Here is a 22,862-nt window from a genome sequence, read left to right as displayed (position 1 = left end):
CTTCTGTCTCCACACACACAGCTGGAAAATGTCCCGACGTCTCGTTAAACATATCCAGTGGTTTCACCCCGATGGTGTCTGGATCAACGGGCTCTGGTTCTGCAGTCTTCTCGCCCTGCTGTGAGGTCACCACCTTCACCTCCTGACAGTAGTCAGGTCATGTTCATATAACATCAAGGTGATATGATATATATAGCGAGCTGAAGCCCCGCCCCCTCTGGTTACTACAGAGCTGAAGCCCCGCCCCCTCCGGTTACTACAGAGCTGAAGCCCCGCCCCCTCCGGTTCTCCTCATGGACCTTATTGATCAGAGCTTTGTCTGGTAGTGATGAAGAGAGACAGATGATGTATTGATCCTGTTTGAATCACACAGATGATGTTTGTCAGTTTGTCATCAGACTGTGACGTCATTATAAAGACGACACAGCCTGACGACTGGCGGCTGTGATGTCACTGACGACTGGCGGCTGTGATGTCACTGACGACTGGCGGCTGTGATGTCACTGACGACTCTGTGATGTCACTGACGACTGGCGGCTGTGATGTCACTGATGACTGGCGGCTGTGATGTCACTGACGACTGGCGGCTGTGATGTCACTGACGACTCTGTCACTACCACGTTTTGTGGAAACGTAAATATGATACTAAGTCCATGACGTGCAGAAACATACCTGCTCAGTCTCCATCTTTATTGACTTCCGCCTTCATAACAGAAACATTTACAGCTGCTGTTACCTCACAGCTGTTACCACTCAGCAGCTGCGTCAACATGCTGGAACAACCCTGTTATTATTCTTCATCTTTCAGCAAACTGTAATTTAATAGTTTCCTCTATCAGCGCTTAGTAGAACAGCTCCTGGTGTCTCTTCAGGAAATGCTGCTGAGAAATGTTTCTGTTTATTGTCCCCCGACAGTCACATGAAATATCTGGTAGCTTCACGTGTGCAGACACAGTGTGATGTTTGATGATTAATAAAACAAGAGGACATGTGTCAGGTGTTTGTCACTTTATCTCTTCATATTTAAACCACACGTCTGTTAATCACACAGATCTGACGGATCATCAGGACAGAGTTTGATTACAGTAGAATATTTTTCATGTAGTACCTGAAGCTCACGTCTGACACCACGTCGGTCACATGCTGGCTTCAGTCCTGCTGCTCTTTGAACCTCAGGAATCAGCGCCGTTCACCTCCTGCTGAGCGAGTCCGAAGGCTTTCCCATCACATCCCCTCAGCAGCACACAGAGCCTGCAGAGCGCTGAGTGTAGAAAGCTGCTGTACTGGAGTCGACCCGTCGAGCAGCACCGGCCACAAGATCCATACTGGAGCCGTTTACTGCTTCAGGTCACTTCAACTGGACGGCCGAGATCAGAGCTGCTGAACTCAGGTGAGACAGGAGGTGAAGAGACAGAAGTGAAGAGACAGAGGTGAAGAGACAGGAGGTGAAGAGACAGAAGTGAAGAGACAGAGGTGAAGAGACAGAAGTGAAGAGACAGAAGTGAAGAGACAGGAGGTGAAGAGACAGATGTGAAGAGACAGGAAGTGAAGAGACAGAGGTGAAGAGACAGAAGTGAAGAGACAGGAAGTGAAGAGACAGATGTGAAGAGACAGGAAGTGAAGAGACAGAGGTGAAGAGACAGGAGGTGAAGAGACAGAAGTGAAGAGACAGAAGTGAAGAGACAGAAGTGAAGAGACAGACGTTAAGAGACAGAGGTGAAGAGACAGAAGTGAAGAGACAGGAAGTGAAGAGACAGATGTGAAGAGACAGGAAGTGAAGAGACAGAGGTGAAGAGACAGAGGTGAAGAGACAGAGGTGAAGAGACAGGAGGTGAAGAGACAGAAGTGAAGAGACAGATGTGAAGAGACAGAGGTGAAGAGACAGGAGGTGAAGAGACAGAGGTGAAGAGACAGAGGTGAAGAGACAGAAGTGAAGAGACAGGAAGTGAAGAGACAGATGTGAAGAGACAGGAAGTGAAGAGACAGAGGTGAAGAGACAGGAGGTGAAGAGACAGAAGTGAAGAGACAGAAGTGAAGAGACAGGAGGTGAAGAGACAGAGGTGAAGAGACAGGAGGTGAAGAGACAGAAGTGAAGAGACAGATGTGAAGAGACAGGAGGTGAAGAGACAGATGTGAAGAGACAGATGTGAAGAGACAGAAGTGAAGAGACAGATGTGAAGAGACGGGAGGTGAAGAGACAGATGTGAAGAGACAGATGTGAAGAGACAGAAGTGAAGAGACAGAAGTGAAGAGACAGGAAGTGAAGAGACAGATGTGAAGAGACAGGAAGTGAAGAGACAGAGGTGAAGAGACAGGAGGTGAAGAGACAGAAGTGAAGAGACAGAAGTGAAGAGACAGGAGGTGAAGAGACAGAGGTGAAGAGACAGGAGGTGAAGAGACAGAAGTGAAGAGACAGATGTGAAGAGACAGAGGTGAAGAGACAGGAGGTGAAGAGACAGAGGTGAAGAGACAGAGGTGAAGAGACAGAAGTGAAGAGACAGGAAGTGAAGAGACAGATGTGAAGAGACAGGAAGTGAAGAGACAGAGGTGAAGAGACAGGAGGTGAAGAGACAGAAGTGAAGAGACAGAAGTGAAGAGACAGGAGGTGAAGAGACAGAGGTGAAGAGACAGGAGGTGAAGAGACAGAAGTGAAGAGACAGATGTGAAGAGACAGGAGGTGAAGAGACAGATGTGAAGACACAGGAGGTGAAGAGACAGAAGTGAAGAGACAGAAGTGAAGAGACAGATGTGAAGAGACAGGAGGTGAAGAGACAGAAGTGAAGAGACAGAAGTGAAGAGACAGATGTGAAGAGACAGGAGGTGAAGAGACAGAGGTGAAGAGACAGAAGTGAAGAGACAGACGTGAAGAGACAGGAGGTGAAGAGACGGATGTGAAGAGACAGAAGTGAAGAGACAGACGTGAAGAGACAGAAGTGAAGAGACAGAGGTGAAGAGACAGACGTGAAGAGACAGAGGTGAAGAGACAGAAGTGAAGAGACAGACGTGAAGAGACAGAGGTGAAGAGACAGATGTGAAGAGGCAGAGGTGAAGAGACAGAAGTGAAGAGACAGAGGTGAAGAGACAGACGTGAAGAGACAGGAAGTGAAGAGACAGAAGTGAAGAGACAGGAAGTGAAGAGACAGATGTGAAGAGACAGATGTGAAGAGACAGGAGGTGAAGAGACAGAGGTGAAGAGACAGAAGTGAAGAGACAGACGTGAAGAGACAGATGTGAAGAGACAGGAGGTGAAGAGACGGATGTGAAGAGACAGAAGTGAAGAGACAGACGTGAAGAGACAGAAGTGAAGAGACAGAGGTGAAGAGACAGACGTGAAGAGACAGAGGTGAAGAGACAGAAGTGAAGAGACAGACGTGAAGAGACAGAGGTGAAGAGACAGATGTGAAGAGGCAGAGGTGAAGAGACAGAAGTGAAGAGACAGAGGTGAAGAGACAGAAGTGAAGAGACAGAGGTGAAGAGACAGACGTGAAGAGACAGAAGTGAAGAGACAGGAGGTGAAGAGACAGAAGTGAAGAGACAGATGTGAAGAGACAGGAGGTGAAGAGACAGATGTGAAGAGACAGATGTGAAGAGACAGATGTGAAGAGACAGACGTTAAGAGACAGGAAGTGAAGAGACAGATGTGAAGAGACAGGAAGTGAAGAGACAGAGGTGAAGAGACAGGAGGTGAAGAGACAGAAGTGAAGAGACAGATGTGAAGAGACAGGAAGTGAAGAGACAGATGTGAAGAGACAGACGTTAAGAGACAGACGTGAAGAGACAGAAGTGAAGAGACAGACGTGAAGAGACGGATGTGAAGAGACAGGAGGTGAAGAGACAGATGTGAAGAGACAGATGTGAAGAGACAGAAGTGAAGAGACAGGAGGTGAAGAGACAGATGTGAAGAGACAGAGGTGAAGAGACAGAAGTGAAGAGACAGAGGTGAAGAGACAGGAGGTGAAGAGACAGATGTGAAGAGACAGATGTGAAGAGACAGAAGTGAAGAGACAGGAAGTGAAGAGACAGATGTGAAGAGACAGATGTGAAGAGACAGGAGGTGAAGAGACAGATGTGAAGAGACAGAGGTGAAGAGACAGGTGAAGAGACAGATGTGAAGAGACAGAAGTGAGGAGACAGATGTGAAGAGACAGATGTGAAGAGACAGAAGTGAAGAGACAGATGTGAGGAGAGGAGGTGAAGAGACAGAAGGTGAAGAGACAGGAAGTGAAGAGACAGAAGTGAGGACACAGGAGGTGAAGACACAGGAGGTGAAGAGACAGGTGAAGAGACAGACGTGAAGAGACAGAAGTGAAGAGACAGACGTGAAGAGACAGAAGTGAAGAGACAGAGGTGAAGAGACAGACGTGAAGAGACAGGAGGTGAAGAGACAGAAGTGAAGAGACAGAAGTGAAGAGACAGAGGTGAAGAGACAGACGTGAAGAGACAGAGGTGAAGAGACAGACGTTAAGAGACAGATGTGAAGAGACAGAGGTGAAGAGACAGACGTGACGCTGATAGAAGAGTCTGACATCATTAATACCAGGTGTACTTCAGTCTGGACGCTCACAGACTGAGACTATCTGGACGACAGTGTCTGGTTAAAGGACCAGTTCACCCAGAAATTAAATTCAGTCTCCTATGCAGAAACATCACGTCTCCATACAGCTCGTCTGCTGTGACACAGTCTGCGGAGGAGAAGAGATCACACTGATCTGAGGAGATGATTTTGACTTTGGACGTGTGGTCGAACATTTTCATCTGAGCAGCTCAGGTGAAGGCTTCAGCTGAATAACGCTGTAAGAGACGTCTTATCCTTCATGTTTTCTGGGTTTATTTGTATCCAAAGAATAAAAAGTGATCTTCAGATTTCAGATTTCACATCAGTGATGATGGAAATCATTGTTACATCCAGGCTTATAAAATACTTTTGTCTTTATCGATATAATAAATATTCTGAGACATTTTCTAGAGAATAAACGAGGACTTAATTTACAGAAACAGAAAAAAGTCGTTCTTTAACTGAATAAACTGACGTCAGTGTGACTGATGAGAGAAAACACGACTGAGGAAAATAAATCAAAACGTTATTTTGCAAATGAACCTTCGACACATTGGTAGAGAGAGAGGAGCGGCCGCGAGGAGCCAACAGCAATCCATCTGTGTCTCTCTGTGTCTATGTGTGAGAGGAAGTGCTGCTGCATCTCCAATCTGAACAGGACCGCGGCGGTCCGACTCCACAGCCTGAGACGGACTCTGCACTGTGAGCTCATCAGGTCCGTCTGTCATTTCACCCACAGCTGATAATCACAGACAGTGAGAGCTGCTCAGTGACAACTGCTGTCACATTGTTCCTCTGATGCCTAATGTCACTGCTCTTCATCTCACTGCCATCTGCTTCAATGTGGAGAGCAGAGGTGACGACTCAGTCGCTCTGTGACTACACATATATATGTGTATACATATACATATATATATATATATATGTATATATATATATATATATATATATATATATATATATATATATATATATATATATGTATATATATATATATAGGAGCTGCAGGACTTCAGGAGCTCTTTAATTCAGTTATTTAAGAAGGAACCTCTTCATTCTTCGCCTGAGAATAATTGTTTCACAGTCCTGGTTAAAATAAATAGGCTACTTTATGAACGAACTGATAAACGAACAGTATATAACGTATCAAATCTGAACAGACTCGTCGTCCTTACACTCCCTCACCTGACGTCCTCCTTTGCTCCTGGAATAATCCCTCCAGCCACGACATACGTGATGAAGTGTATCAGAAATACTTCACATCAGAGCAGAAAGTCACTGAAGTTTTAATGACTGATTATATTAAAATGTAAAGAACTGCGTCAGATGCATCGTATCAAACCAAACCGTATCAAATCGTGATATTAAAAATGTATCGTTGCTGTGGATCTAACTGCAAATTAAAATACACTTATCTGAAGTCCGTCAGTTTGAGTTTGAGCTGATGTGGTCTGGATGTTTAGTTTGCATCTGGACCCAGAGATCAGCCGGAGAGGACGAGAGGACGAGAGGCTTCATGAAGACGTCAGAGACGTCAGCGAGATCAACAGACGAGCTGCAGTCGCTGAAACTAACTGGAAACACGAGAAGAGACGTCAGTGATCAGGACAGGAAATGTAATTAAAGTCAAACAGTCTTTAAATTCTGAACAGAAGCAGCTGGTGTCGACGGATCGTCTGGTTCTGGTCTCATCTTCCTGCTGTGATGTTTGTTTCACTCCGGAGGATCGGGCCAGTCACAGACTGATCTGATGTCAGGATGTTTCCAGTGAAGCCACAGTGAATCCTGACAGCACAAACGTCTCAACGTTAGCAAACATCAACAGGAGATGTCAGGTTTCAGTGTCGGAGCTGAGACTCACACGAGCAGAGGTCCGTCCTGGGAGCGGCAGAGATAACAGCCACACTGACAGACGCCTCCAAAGACCAGAATGCAAAGCCAACACACGACATGATGCGTTCAGACGAGTTCTACAGAACTGCTCCTCGCTCCTCGCTCCATACGTACCAACACATCAAGTCCTCTGGAGAGGAAGAAGAGAAAGTTCAGGGAAAGTTGATAAGAAAAGTAAAAGTGTGGTGATCACGTTAACGCTTCATCTTACGCAGCTGCAGGTTTCACTGTAAGAAGGTAAATACAAAGTATCTGAGTATCTGAGCTCGTCCCAACGTGATTAATAATAACAGCTGCTAATTTCTTTAATACATTTCCATCAAACTAGTTTCTGTTAAACTGAAGTAAATGTCACATTTATGATTCAGTCCAACTTTGATCGTTACCGTTAATTCTTAATTACTGTCAAAAACAATTCAAACTCTCATTCCTTCAATCCTACAACCTCTCGACCCAGTCTCCAGAACAGATGTTCGCTCAGTACGTTTCTGCAGAACCACAGATACGGTTTGTTTGGTTGAACTTCCTGTTTCTCTGTCGTCGCCACGCTGTGTTGATGCTCTGGTTGGATTTAGGCACAAAACTACTTGGTTATTAGGAAACATCACGGTTTGATCTCCGTCACACAGTCTGTCCTGAAACTGTCCCGATGTCTCTGAAGGTCTAAAGTTGAGTCAGCAAATATGGCAGCTAACCTAGCGGTCTGTAACTGCAGCTGCAGTTAGCAGCAGTTAGCACAAAGCTACAAGTATCTGTCCACCAGGAAACTCCAGAAACTTTGAAGCCAACTTTCCTAGTGGCCAAACTGTGTAATTACGTCTTCCCATGATGCACTGTGGCCCAGAAAGACTTTCTCTCATAGCTTACATTGTGAGAGGAGCGGCTGTTAAACAGTCCTGACCCTGATGGAGGCCGCGAGCCCAAACACTAATAAAGTTGTTTGTCCTCCTCCTCCCTGCTCCTCAAAACCTGAAGTTGGTGAAGTTGTCCAGAAACCCGACTGTGAAACGTCCTTCTTTCTATACATCCATCATAAAGATGAAGAGAGCGTTGGTACACGCCCCTGAGTGCACGATGAGTCATCAAACATAAAGCTGACCTGCTCAGTGACTCTGTGTCACTGTTGATGCTGACGAACAGGTGAGAGAGTACAGGTGTCAGTCTGACTCTGCAGGAACTTAAAGCATCAGCGTGACCAAAGTTAAATACATCGTCTTCTTTAACTTACATACGTTAGAATAAGTCAGTTCACTTCTAGTTTCACGAGAAACAAACATCAGTGTCCGACAGTAAAGTCCTGTATGTTTGTTAACTGCCAACAGGAAGTAGCCGAGGACTCCACTTCCTGTTTCCTGTTCTTCAACACAACGATGGACCCACGAGATCTTTACAAACTTTCTGTTCTTCAACAGGAAATTCAATTGACGACCAAAGTTATGAAGAGAATTTAGGAGTAATTGTCAACATCAGATAAATTATTATCTTTATCGCCAAGTCATTTTTCAACCTTAGTGACAGAAATAGATCAGATCTCCTCCACAGCTTTGACACAGTGATGGTAAAAACACAGAGCTGTTAGCAGCATCAGAACAAGCTGCGTTCACTGACACATGTTGACACCTGTTGTCCAGGTGAGCCTTTTCATCCAGACCAACATCCAGCTCTTTAAACTCTGTGATCAGTCGCTGCTCTGGAGCGTTTGCTCACCAGAGCGGCGCTCGCTCCCGCCGCTCAGCTCACGTCTATTTCCCTTGTCATCGCTGAGCAGCCGAGCAGAGAGCAGTTACCAGCGTCCTGGTGCTTTTTAAATAAATAAATCTATCTGGATGTCTTCTGTTTTAACACAGGATGTCTGTGTGACCGAGGACAACAGGAAGTTACTCATCACGGGGGAACGACAGCAGTTCAGGTGTGTCTTTGTGAGCGCCTCGTCTTCAGCCTCGGCCAATGAAAGCTCGGGAAAGTGAGAGACAGTTAAGGAAGTCTTTCTCAGGTGTCAGACTTTATTTGCCTCCCAAGATGAAAAAAATCACAAAAGAGACTTTTTATCTTTCAGACCTTTTTGTTGCAGCTTTTATTGTTCGATGGTGTTTTTGTGCTGCAGCATCGCGCCGACTGCAGCGACACACCAAACACTCATACATGTTTCATGAACACGAGATGAAAAATTCAACTTTTCTCTCCCTACACAGAACGGTTGTCTTGTCCTGTCCTATAAAGGCTGAAATCATAACATCCAGAAGACGCTTCACTATTGTTTATCTCGGTTTAATGTATGCAGAGTTGATGGCTCCTCGTCACAGTCTGACATCCATCCACAGTCTGAGGACGCTTCATGCAGCCAACACCACAGTGTGGGCGTCTGTTTGACTCCTGATTCGCTGCTTGCTGAACAACAGCTGTGATGATGCTGTGATGAGTGTGAGGCTGTGTGTTTAAAACACAACTCACCTGCGTGTTAGTGAGAAGATACGAGCCAGCAGCAGCAGCCGTGGTCAGCTGACAGACGATGCTGCCAACACAGAATAAATAATGGAAACATTTCTGCAAACAACGAAACTTTCAGTTTGTTCAGGATCAGTTTTATGATGTGACAGCGTTGTCGAGGTCAGAACTACCTGGTTGTGTCGCCACAAACACAGCTGACATCTAAAATACCAGTTTCTCAGCTGCATCACGTCTCATCAAGAATCCAGGCTTTGTTGCCATGTGGCTGGAAAATGTCCTGAATTCTCATTAAAAATATTCAGTGGTTTTCACAAACGATGAAACACAGTCTCCAACACTGGTCTCTGGCTTGGCAGCCATCTTGCTCACTATCATGCCGGGAGAATTTGCTGACTCATTAAGAAGACAAAGTTATCAACGTCCCGTCAGAAATATCTGGTTGAGACGCACAAATATCCTGAAGTCTCATTAAAGTTAAAATTCATTCTCAGTCCAGTTACCGAAATAAGATGTTTGTGTTTCTGCATCCACTGAAACGATCCACTGGATATTTATAACAGGGAGTTTATTTCTAGCTGCGTATTTGGTGACAAAACCAGATATTGTATCATATCGTACACAAGACGTCGGGGGATCTCCAGCTGTCTGTGCAGACAGAACCAGCTGTTTTGAGCCCAAACGTCAATGGAATTGGAAAGTTTGCCATCACCAACATTTGTTCTGGTAGATGGGATTGTTAAAAACACGGCTGGAAAATGTCCAGATGGTTTCATGGTTCACACGGTCTCACACGGTGGTCTCTGGCTCAGCAGCGGTCCCGCCCAGCTGTAACTAGTCCTTCAGTCAGCGATCAGTCAGCGTGTAATGTGAACGTGTCCTGACAGGTGTTGTGATTTGATTTGCACAAAGTTGAACGTGTGTGTTATTCAGAAACTCTCTGCCGACATTTGAATCTTTCTGAAAATAAGAAATATAATCATAACTCAGTTTTCTCTTTGTTTTCTGTTGGGTGTCATCATCACTTCCTGTGTGGACCTGTGTGCTTCACTGGGAATATCAGGTGAGTGTGATTAAACCGGTGCAGCTGCCGAGTCTTTCTCCTCCTGCTGCTGCTGGAAACGCTTCATGTAGGGAGCCGGAAAAAAGCCACTTTTTAGAAATGTGCTGTGATTGGGCCGCGCGGCGATCTCCGTGTAATGACATGCAAATGTGTCTCTGAGATGGTGAAAAGTGTTTTTAGTCCATTGCCACCTTCACAGCAGGCCGGGAAGCTCAGCCTGCTTTGATGTTGGAGCCGGGCTCGTGATGCGTTCATGTCATGTTGGAAGTGTGCGTAGGATCCAGCGTCGCATACTTAAAGTGTTATCACAGGCAGACGCGTCCCTCTGACTCCACCGATGTTGGCGTCCACGACAGTGATCTGTTGTGGATCAGCTGAATGTGATCGTCTTTATTCATGTGAAGTCTCTTCTGCTGTCGTTTATCTGCAGCTGATCTCATGAATAAGTAAACGTGGGTAAACTGGAGGTGAAGAGGGTTCAGATGAAGTCTTAGCGTGTTTGTGATGTAACCTCAGGGTCAGCAGCAGCTGTCTGTCAACACACTGGACAGTTTCATTCTTGGATTTCTAAAAACAATGATGATAATTTTGTTGGTTCACACTGTGAACTAGTAACCTCAACATCACCAGACTCCCTTTACAAACGTCTCAATTTAGTGAGTTGTTTCATGAGGAGAAGCAAATTCTTCTTGTGAATTCAGCGGATGATCTACATGAACTTCTTTCTTTGTGTAAAAACATGGAGTCGGTTTATCTCAGCGGTCCACTCGTGATCAGATCACTCAGGATCCGGTTTGAACAGACTCAAACATCTTTGGACCAACAGAAAACTATCTCATGGTAGAAAATAATGAAAATAACGTTCAGCCTGCGATGTAAGAGATACGACTGATTTTAACATCTTTCTGTATATTTCTACGCTCCCACTCTTCAGTGCAGCCAGATGTTTCACGCAGCCAGCAGAGCCACACACACACTTACAGGACGTGTTGGCAGCCTCCTCTTAAAGGCGAGAATGAGAAAAAGGGTTTTCAGCCTCTGTGGGAGTCAACATCTTGTCAGGGTCCATCGGCAGCGAGCCCTCTGCAAGAGGGCGATAACCCCGAGCCTTTCCTCAGCCAACATGTCCGACTTAATCATCAGTCAGACTCTGACCCAGAAGAGAAAATGCAAAGAAAGCAGAAAAACTCTTCAGCAGAACAGACGAACTGTGTTTCTGTCAACGATCAGATTCATGAATACTGGACCGGGTTTCTGTCTTCACCTCTAAAAATGTTAAATAAGAGATTCTGTTCACATTCGTTCACTCGTTTTGCTAAATATTAAAAAATCATCTGAATCTATAAACTTGCAGCACTTTTTTCAGACTTAAATCAGACGAAACACGCAGAGGTTTTATCTCCTCTTCTGAATTATCTGGACATTTTCTTCATACAGTAGACGGTTTACAGAAAAACTGTGGATTCATCCTTTATTATGGGATGCACACTCATCCATCACACGTCAATCAAAATGTTTAATTATAGCCAACTTTACAAACTTTCAGTGGCCTTTTATAAATGTAGAAAAACATGATTAGTAACTTTTTCCAGCCCGAGGACACAGATCACTACACAAAGGCTAATGAGCTAATGAGCTAACACAGATAATCACATGTAATTAATTCACTGTGTGTGTGAGCAGATCAGAGCTTCTGTAGAAGGGTTCTGTGTCCAGGATGTTTGGATCCAGAACCTTTTACAGAACTTGTTGTCCAGGGATCATTAATGTGTGACGGATCAGATCAACAGAAGAAGAACGGTGAAAGATCTTCTTCTCTACAGTCTGGTGATTTTATTTTGAAAGCAACCTGTACAGTAAATGTCAGCAGCAGGTGTGATTGATTAATCCAACACTTGTTATTAATGAGCCTTCAGACAATAATCTGCAGTGAGTTTTTACACTTATGACCACGTGAGTCTTTATTCTCTGCAGCATCACGTCTCGTCTAACATGTCCAAGTCTGTCACCTCAGACTCAGCTGGACGTGTCCTCGCATCTAGTTAAACTGGACTGAAACCTCCACGTCTCATCGGAATGACCCAGTTTTGTCTGGAAATGTTCTGATGTCTTTGAAATATATCAGGTATGTTTGCCACAAACAGGCAAGTAAATGTCCTGACATCTCATCTGAAGTTTTAGTGTAAGTCACAAACTTTCCTCGTAATGTCGCAACGTTTTGTCAGAAGTAAGTGGGGTTTTTTTGCCATAAAAACACAGCTGGAAACATCTGGACATCAGTTTTGATGCCACTCAAAAGGCTGTAAATGTCACATCTTGTCCAGAATATCCACCTTTGTTGCCATGAAACCAGCTGGAAACATCCTGACATCTCATTAAAGAGTGGAAACGTCCCGACGTCTCATTAAAGAGTGGAAACGTCCCGACGTCTCATTAAAGACTGGAAACGTCCCGACGTCTCATTAAGGACTGGAAACGTCCCGACGTCTCATTAAAGAGTGGAAACGTCTCATTAAAGAGTGGAAACGTCCCGACGTCTCATTAAGGAGTGGAAACGTCCCGACGTCTCATTAAAGAGTGGAAACGTCCCGACGTCTCATTAAAGAGTGGAAACGTCCCGACATCTCGGCTCAAAAATCTGGTTTTGTCGCCACAAACACACAAAATGTTCAGTAGTTTGACTCCTCGCTGTGACTCACCTCCATCCCTCCTGCTCGTGACATGACGTCAGCTGTACATGACACAGGGTGTAGAAATGTTGATATGATACGTATTACGTAAATTTGAACGTGGTTTGCAGAAACGTAAAATGTCGACATTTCTCCTGCCAGTTCGCTGCGGAGTGCTGAGCCACAGTGACCAGCAGAGGGCAGTGTTCAGTCTTAATGACACAACATGAGAACAGTTAGTGTGACATTACATTATATGAAAAGACCCAGTTTGAAGGTCACAGCACGCCACCATGAGCTGCTGAACACATGTCACATGACCAAGAACACATGTTTTATATAGTTCATACTTCATACATGATTCATCTGGAGCTGCAGATGAAGCTCAGACAGCTCCAGGCGAGTTGAAGATGTCTATGATACTTCTGAAGACTCAGCACGATCTCTGATGTCTTCAAGCTTTCTACATTTATTCTCCTGTCGAGGAGCTGTGGTGAGTCCCGTCTTCATCTCCTGCAGCCAGACAGACGTCATGACGACAGACGTCATGATGACAGACATCATGACATCAGACATCATGACATCATGACATCATGACATCAGCCTGCTTTTATTTTAATGCAGCTGTAAACAGGCTCAAATATAAATACGTTCACATATAAACAGGTTCATGTATAAATTGTTAAATAAATCTGACAACAGATCAGCTGGAACGTCCCGACTTCCCGTCATAGATAAATGTTTTATGTCGCTCCAGACATCAGCCGGCAAAACTCCCAACTTATAGTCAAAAATATCAGTTTTTGATGCCACGAACACGCCTGAAGAAAACATTTGGTTCTGGTCGTCTGATGCGGCTTCGACTTCCCGTCAGAATATCTGTTTTAGTGCCACAAGCGTGGTGCAGAGTTTTGTGTCCCAGCAGGTTGTAATTCCTCCACATCTTTATAAAACAAGCCGATGATCAGCAGGTGTTCCTGCCTCCAGTAACAAACGGATAAATGAGCAGGACGTGAACATGAAGTTCTAATAGTTTCTCCTGCTGTGGTTCTGTAGAAGTCCAATATAAATCGGTCAGCATGCAGACGACTGTGTGTCTCCAGACTGACTTGGCCTCACGCTGGGCTGATGGACTGTAGCTGACTTCGCCTCCATCAATCACTGCAGCTTTAATATGCAGTAAATTTATTCATTATTGATAACTATCATCAAACAATACGAGCTACCTGCTCGTTCAAGAAGCAAACGATCTGGACTCTTACAGACATTCATCATGTGTCGATGTAATAACTCTCACAGGATGGTAACTCCGTGCCTCCCACCTCTTTTTATCAGCTGTCACGTGTTTTGAAGCAGACAGGTGATCAGGTTTGGAGATGAACTTGTTGCAGTGAAGGTGTTTATTTTAAAATGGCCACAGGCTCAGTGATGCTGAGACTTTTTCACATTTTCAGATTGAATATATCCTGCTGAGGACCGACGTGCAGGTTAATTATCACCACGTCAAACCGTGTTCAGAAGCAGGTCCATCAGTATGAAACCAGGAGTCAACTCAACTCCACTTCATGTGATGAGACCGACAGCGACTTCAACACAGACGAGTTACATGTAGAGGAGCTGACCTTCATGTCAGGAGGTGGAGCTGCAGCCAGAAGCCAGAATATCTCACTCTACATCTGTCAGTGTGAAACCACCGGATAGTTTGAACAAGATGACATTTTCAAGAACTTCGTGGTTGTTCGGGCGAACTTTTCAGTTTCATGTTGAGACATCAGTGTTAGTGTTCTGCTTAGTTCTGCTTATTCAGCCACAAAAACCACCCAGTTAGAAAACATCCTGTTTTATCTGAAAGTACTGAAACCAGAAATACTTCTGTCTCCACAAACACGGCTGGAAAAAGTCCTGACGTCTCGTCACATTTACAAATGCTGAACCACCATCTGTAACTCCTCCACCATCACCTCCATCTGCTGACAGGACAGTCAGCTCATACACATGTCATGTGGACATATGTGTGGTGTGGCGTCTGAAATGTGACTCATCATATGTTTGAGCAGGATTTGTAAAGCTGTCTGTGCAGCTCAGAGTCTAACAGCCCGTCTCAGGAAGACAACATCAGATCTGTGGCTGTAGTAAAACCTCCAGTTCTCTCAGAGCGGCTGCCAAAATAAAACAGTGTAATTTGGCAGTTTGCTCGCAGCTTCACAGCGTCTTGGCACAGATAACTGTCTGCTGTTCTACTACAGAGATTTGACACCGTTCCTGCACCAAAAACTGCCTCATTTGGGTGTTTTCTGCTGATAGTAGCTGACACTGTCTCACACACCAATCTGGACTCTCCCATATGTGTGAAAGTGGCCGACTGGTGCTGACTGAAGTGACATGTTTGTGAAGAACGGGCTCAGTGTGAGCGAGGCCGGCTCTGGCAGCAGGACTCCAGTTTGTAAAAGTGAGACTGAGCTGTTGTTTTCTGTGACGTTTCCACAGAAGGAGCTGTCACCATTGGAAGGTTTTTTTAACCTGTCGTATGAATTATTAATGTGTCAGCAGAGATTATGAAGGTGAAGGTGAGGTGAGGTGACGGAGGACAGGTGAGGCCATCTTTTACACAAACGTCAGAATTTCCATCTCTTTCTTTCTGACTCATCAGACGGTGTGAGAGGATGTGAGCTGAGCGACTGACGTTTGCCTCAGAGCTTTAACATGAACATACTCAGCAAACAGCTGCTAACAGCTGCTAACAGCGCGGTCAACAGGCCCGGACCTGTTGGTGAGCACGTGTTCACACTGAGCTCGCTGGGAACAGAGACGACTCGCCTGAACCTTTTCTTTCATTTTCCACCGTCGTGATGAAACGCTGCCTCCGTGCTTTTTTACACCGCTTCAACCACAAGTTTCTTTGAGGTGAAGGAGGTTGTTTATTTCTGATGTGAAGCTCCAAGTGGAGCACAGAAACTGCTTATGAGCTTATTTTCCATTTACTGATCTTACAGCATCCCAGGGACATAAAGACTGACGGCTTCATGGAGCTGCAACCATTAGTTCATTAAACCAAATCTGATGATCAGTTATTGTCACAGACTCGTGACTTCCTGTCTAAAAAGATGGTGAACACACTCGAGGTCTGACTGTGAGTCCACGTGTATTATCAAGTCACTGGTGTGTCACTGTGTTCATGTGTATCTATGTATATTTCCCATACCATGTATTTATATAGCACTGTATATCTGTAAATACTTGAGTGGTCATTGAACACTTGAGATTGTCTACGTTACTATTTTATTTATATCTTTATCTCTTGTTTCCTTTCATGCTATATTTCTGTTTCTACTTACGCAGCATCTGGAACAAAAACAGTTTCCCGGGGATCAGTGAGGTGTTCTGATTCTGATTCTGATTCTGATTCTGATGTCCGATCGTCTGTCCATCATGTCTTCTGGCCCAAATCTCTGCTTCATGTGAAGTCCTTCATTATTCTGACTTTGTAAACCTTCACATGCACATTATTTCACATCACGTGACGCAGGCTCGTCCCTCTGTCACGTTCTCACAGAATAAGCCTCCGATAATGACGACGTACCGAGCAGCGAGACTTAATTCAAACTTCACCGTCACAACTTAGAAGTTCATTACTCGCAGTGTGCAGACAGTCAGACGATGAACACAGATCAGCTCTTTATCCATCAGTCCAGTCAGCTACAGTTATATTAGCATATTAATGGTTATTACAGGATTCTTTATTGATCCGGACTTTTTCTCTTCTGTTCATTTCTTCCAGGAATCAGATCACATAAATCTGATGTTCATTAATGAAGCAGATTCTGTATAAAGTTATTTAACAGGAGAATTAGTTACAGTAAAAGTATAAAAACAGATTATATGTAAAAAGGAAAGTAGAAGGCTTGCAGGGTTCGGTGTCTTGCTCAAGGACACTTCAGCTGGCGCTTGTCAGAACTTGTACCTGCGTGACAGAAGCAGCGCTGCAGATCAGAACCAACTGAACGGACCGACTGCAGCTGGTCACAGTTGACTCAGTGAGCCGCTGAGGATCAGTATGTGACGGAGGTTACGATCTCTGTATCGTCAGTCTCTTCAGACGAGTGTCCTCAGTGTCCAGAGTGTCTCGACCACGTCCTCACCCAGAGGAGACGAGGTGACCCCCAAATCCTTTCGTTCAGTCACTTATGAGAATGTCAATGAGACTCAGAGGGACAGAAGTCCATCGTGGAGTCTGTGAACGTAACAGCTGGACGGCAGCTTCACAGAGACGAGTCTGAACAGACTGGATCAATATGAGCTGTTGCACCTCGTCAATGATGTTGTGAGTCTGTTCACTGTCGTCTGTTGTGTTCGTCTGTCGCTGGTTTGTGGTGTGTTGTATTTTCAGATATTATGTTCTGTATTTTATGTGTTTTTCTCTGTTGTCTCTGGTTTTGTGTTCATCTGGATTATTTGGCCTGTGTAGTGAGTGTGATGTCTCAGGCGGCTCATGAGTTAGTGTGTTTGTTGTTAGACGCTCAGGTCTGCAGTGATAAACCTGCTGACCGACTCTGCAGAAGATCATCACAACATCTCACTGCTTCACTCTGAATACAAAAATACACCAGCAGCAGAAAGATACTACTCTGCCCTGCTAGTGGGCAGTTATGTAATGCAACTAAGTACATTTACTCAAGTACTGTACTTCAGTACAATTTTGAGGTACTTGTACTGAACTTGACCATAATCTGCTACTTCCACTACATTTATTTGATTACTTTAGTTACTAGTTACTTTACAGATTACATGCTGCATCAGAGCTAAAGTAGCACATTATAAAATGTATTTATTTAATCATCAGTCAGATTAAAAAAACAACTGAAAGTTGTTAATAAATATATAAATATGATAAACTACTAAAAAACAAAAATAACAGTTGTTGGTGATTATTAGACCCCACAGAGCTTCACTGCTTTAATGGGAGCTGAGACCCTCTCAGGAGGTCAGATCCTCTCAGGAGGTCAGATCCACCTCACAGGAGCTCAGTTCCTCTCAGGAGGTCAGGTCCTCTCAGGAGGTCAGACCCTCTCAGGAGCTCAGATCCTCTCAGGAGCTCAGATCCACCTCTGAGGAGCTCAGTTCCTCTCAGGAGCTCAGGTCCTCTCAGGAGCTCAGATCCACCTCTCAGGAGCTCAGATCCACCTCTCAGGAGGTCAGGTCCTCTCAGGAGCTCAGTTCCTCTCAGGAGGTCAGGTCCTCTCAGGAGCTCAGATCCTCTCAGGAGCTCAGATCCACCTCTCAGGAGGTCAGATCCACCTCTCAGGAGCTCAGTTCCTCTCAGGAGGTCAGATCCTCTCAGGAGGTCAGGTCCTCTCAGGAGCTCAGATCCTCTCAGGAGCTCAGACCTCATTGGCTCCCACTCACTCCAGCCTGGACGTTGGAGGCTTCAGGGAAATGTTCAGTAATTACTCCGAGTTGTTGTTGTCGTTTATTAATTCATTGATTTAAGTGGCTAATGTGTTTCCTAAAAGGCGACTTCTGAGGAAGCGGCTCCGAACTGAACTACATCACCCGACGTGCTTTTCTACGGCGAGCAGGAGGGAGAGAGTAACCGCTTCGCGTAATGTGTTCGACACAATCATCAGCTCGCTGCAGCTGCGGCTCCTCAGCGCGTGGACACTTCAGTCAGTCAGTCTGTCTGTCTGTCGTTAGTCAGTCTGTCTGTCGTTAGTCTGTCTGTCTGTCGTTAGTCCGTCTGTCTGTGGGTGAAGTTTGTCAGCAGCCTCAGTGAACTCACTCACTGTTTCCAACGAGCACGAGACGTTAACTTTGAAACGGAGCCGCTAAAGCTAAAAACAACTGTAGCTAGCTGGAGTTAGCTTGTTACTAACTAAGCTAGCTGCTAACGATGTAGCATCATGGTGGTGTTGAGAGGAGGGATGTGTCCCGGACTGGACGAGGACTTAGTGAGAGACCTGCGAGCTGCCGACATTAAAACTGGTGTGTGTGTGTGTGTGTGTGTGTGTGTGTGTGTGGTTTTAAGTTACTTCACATTAAGAGTAACGTTAGCTGAAACAGTCATGGTTTCTTTATTTCCACAGTGGAGGACCTGGTCTCATCTGACACTGAGGAAGTTGCTCAGAGATGTTCTGTGTCGTACAAGGTATTTGATACCATTCATTCATTCATTCATTCATTCGTTCATTCATTCGTTCATTCATTCGTTCATTATTGAGCTTGTGAGTTTCCAGGCCAGCCTCCTTTACTCCATAAAACACATTGAAGTGCTGCTCCAGTGAAGCCCCGCAAACTAGGGATGCACCGTCATCAAAATATTATTGAAATTGCGTTTTGAACAAGTGCAATATTGGGATCACAGGAGCTGCAGGTTTCTTTATTAAAGATGAAATGTGTCACATCATACTGTTACAAATGAAGCATGGTGCCACAGAGATGCCTCTGCGTATAAACCATATCCTCCAGACGTAAGGGAACATGTTCGACCATCATCACCTCCACCAAGGAGCGTCTGTGTTCACCTGTCTGTCTGTCAGTTTGTCAGTTTGTCGGTTTGTCAGCAGAATTACACAAAAACAGATTTCCATGACACTCGCATGGAGGACGGGTCTCAGCCCAGAACAGACCCCATGTTTGGTGTAAAGAGACGGATCCAGGAATCTTTGAAATATGCGTTGATTTCTCAGGGTTTACTGCGACATCCAGCACTTCCTGTCTGAAAGGCAGAATGAAACATTCACCAGGTCGTTTGAATCATTGATAACTTTACAGGTGAAACAATAAATGGTGAAAACAATAGGCAAATTAATCTGTAACTAAAATAATTACTAGTTCTGGCTCATCACTGAAGACGAACTTCATCATTTCCTTGTAATAAATGAAATTCATATCTTCTGTGTTCAGTGTTATAAAGGACTGAAATGAAAACAGACACCCACAGTTCATACTTGGCATCAACAGTGAAGAGTGGGAGGTTAAAACATGACCGACATCATGTTGATCTAAAACTTTCACCCACATGCAGCGTGACTTTCTCCTTGTGTAAGTGATTTGTTTTAGTGTGGCTGTAATTAGCAATACAGTTACCTTCAATACCAGAACTCCCAACGGGCTTGTTCTGTATCACCCCGGCAGCTCAGGTCATCTGGTTAATAAGCCGGGAAAATAGTTTCACAACACGTTTAATTCAACGTTAAAGCTCATATTTTCACACTCAGCAATTATACTATACTATATTGTGTCCAGTAGATAGAATCTAGAAGGAAACCAGGAAAACAAAACTAAGAAGCTCCTCACTGGCTCCTTCATTATCAGTGTGAGAGGCTAACTCTCAGTTTTAAATCAGCAGCGTGCAGAGAGAGCAGAGATCATCCAACACAATCTGCCTAACTCACTTCTGACCTCATGGATAGATAACAGGAAACTGTTTTTTTAGATCATGAATCCACCAAAACTTTTTCTGTGATATAAGCAGATAATCAGGCAGGAGACCCAGAAGGGCCTCTCAGATAAGTGTGTCTCACTGGATAACTGGGTGGGCGGACAGGGCATCGCAGTCAACAAGAGCTTTCTTGGTAAAAACATGAGTGAGAGCTTTTCAGTTACATCCTCTGTGATGTGAGTGTACGTGCAGTACACAGGAAATCATCTGCAGTCCAAAGAGACTGAAAACCTCTGAGATAACAGGAGAAACTTCAGAAAAGTGTTTGTTTATATGTATATATATATATATATATATACGTGTGTGTGTGTGTGTGTATGTATATATATATATACATACATATATACATATACATACATATATACATACATATATGTGTGTGTGTGTGTGTGTGTATATATATATATATATACACACACATATATATACATATATGTATATATATACATATACACATACTGTGTATATATATACATATATGTATATATATATATACATATATGTGTGTATATATACATCAGTATGTATATATATACACATATATGTGTGTATATATACATCAGTATGTATATATATATATATACACATATATATATATATATACACACATATACATACATATATGTGTGTATATATACATCAGTATGTATATATATACACATATATGTATATATATATACATCAGTATGTATATATATCAGTGATGGACTGGTTCATTTCATACAGAGCAGGAAGTGACATCACTGGTCACTGAGGATGGATGCTAAAGGTGCAATATTTTAAGATTTTTGTTTAAAATGTCCAAAAAACAAACTGAAAATTTCTCCAGAATATGAAGAAATAACTATGTATTGCCTGCAGCGATATCTATTGGAGATAGCATGCTAACCAGCTAGCCCCTAGCCAGTTTGTACCTCAATAGGTGGTAGTATGATAGTAAACAACAGCAACAGCTCCCAGTCCAGGTAGAGTCAGCTAATACGACCGCTATCTGGCTTACTAGCTAACGACAGCTACACCTAGCAGCAGTTAGTGGTTACTCAGGTAATATACTGGTATCTTTTTAATTTGAGAATGAAGTCGACAGGTGGCCAGTTCTTACATATTGCACCTTTTAATAGCAGCTGTGATCGAGTCCTCTCCCTCCATGAGATCATTGCATCCTAATATTGTTTGTCATCGCTGCCTGCAGCAGCTTCAGGTTCGTCCCAGATTCCTGTCTCGTCTTGGCCGGTCTGACCAGCTTGTTCAGCCTGCAGCCATCCCCTGAGCTGATAGCCAGCCTCCCTCTGCCCCTTCACACTCGCTGTTGATGTGAACCATTGTTGATCACACACACATTACAGCAGGTCACTGCAGGGTAATCCCCACCAACACATTCATCTGACAGGCAGGTCAATTAAAGCTGCACACGGCGATTTTTGTAAAAACACTCCCATCCTATGAGCCCTCGTCCCAAAGTGGGACGCCTACATTTCTACTAATTGAGACCCAGCAGATTTGCTTTACCTCCCTAAATAAATTCCTGCTGCTGGGCTCTGGCAGGAAATCCTCTCTGCCCAGAAGAAGAGACTAATCAGAGTATAATCCTGCTAAAGAGCAGGAAGAGCTCTTTCTGCACAAAGCTACAACATTTGATCCGTTCTCATATAAATCATCACGTCCCAGCCTGGATAGTGAGATCATGTCATGTTGTCAGATCCACTGGGACGTCCCCCTATGAGCTTAAAACTGCACTCAGTGAAATTAATTCAGTTCTTTAGACAATTACATGCTGGCTTATTAAATAAATCCAAACATCTCATCGGGTGATGGCACTTAAGAGCAGAGGTCATGACCTAAATGGTCGGCCATACTGTGTGGTGCTTTATATTGTAGACGAGAGGAACATTTGCCTCAGGTGTTCATGTGGCTCAGCTCAGTTTCATCAGGATTTTTCATACATTTCTCCATTTTCTTTAAAGAAGAATAATGTCTATATGTTCAGAACATTATTTCTGTCAGGGGCGTTTGACTCACCACCTTAAAGTCCCAGTGAAACAGCAGGAAGCAGATCTTCAGCTTTTGCAATCGACGTATTTCAGAGTCTGTTCGGACCTCGCTTGGACCTGTGACTGAGTGACCGCTTGTGATGTGATGTCACCTCCTGCTCTGTATGAAATGAACCTGTCCATCACAGAGACAAACAGACTTAGTCAGAGACAGAGTTTCACAAAGTTTATAAAGTGTCTCCAAGTCAACAATTCACTAAACTGAGACTTTTGTTAAGGGAGTCTGGGGACAAAGAAGTCGCCTGACAGCGACAACTTAATTAACCAAATTAACAAAAACAACATGTATAATGTGCAGATGTGAGCAGCAGATGTTTGTGAACACACCGTCTGTTTCAACTGATCCAACCATTAAACTAGTGACCTCAACATCACCAGACTCCCTTAACAAATGTAGTGATTTTAAGACTTGTTTCATGAGGAGAAACTTAACAAACTTTGTAAAGTGGCTTCGACAGATTCTGAATCATTGTCTCCTTCTTGTAAATTCAGCATTAAAACAAAAATGAAGTTGTTTGTTTCCTTGTAAAAATTGTCAAATACACGTCTCAACAGAGTAGAAGGAATTTGGTTTGATTGATCATAAATGGGTGTGACTTAGTGACCCTGAACTCTCAGATTGACGGCTGATTAATCTGCCCCTTGGCGGCTGATTGGGGAAGAGGTGGCGGCAGTTTCCTGGCAGCTTCGCCGTGTTGGTGTTGTAGTTTAAGACCAACCACACTTTGTTAGACTGGGAGGACAATTA

The 22,862-nt window shown here is 44.1% G+C and overlaps 1 protein-coding gene across 2 annotated transcripts in view; it reads left to right on the top strand.

The window, feature by feature from the left end:
• Positions 1–18,298: 18,298 nt before the first annotated feature.
• rad51d (RAD51 paralog D) overlaps positions 18,299–22,862 on the top strand; it is a 26,431-nt gene continuing 21,867 nt past the window's right edge. For both annotated transcript variants that reach the window (XM_084374082.1, XM_084374083.1), the window contains exons 1-2: positions 18,299–18,604; positions 18,706–18,767. In XM_084374082.1, coding sequence (XP_084230208.1) covers positions 18,523–18,604; positions 18,706–18,767 — 144 coding nt within the window. In that variant the 5' untranslated portion in view covers positions 18,299–18,522. The remainder of the gene's footprint in view (positions 18,605–18,705; positions 18,768–22,862) is intronic.

Source organism: Pagrus pagrus, assembly GCF_965226575.1.
Source record: "Pagrus pagrus genome assembly, chromosome: 14".
Lineage (NCBI taxonomy): Eukaryota > Metazoa > Chordata > Actinopteri > Spariformes > Sparidae > Pagrus > Pagrus pagrus.
This window is presented reverse-complemented; position numbering and strand designations above follow the sequence as displayed.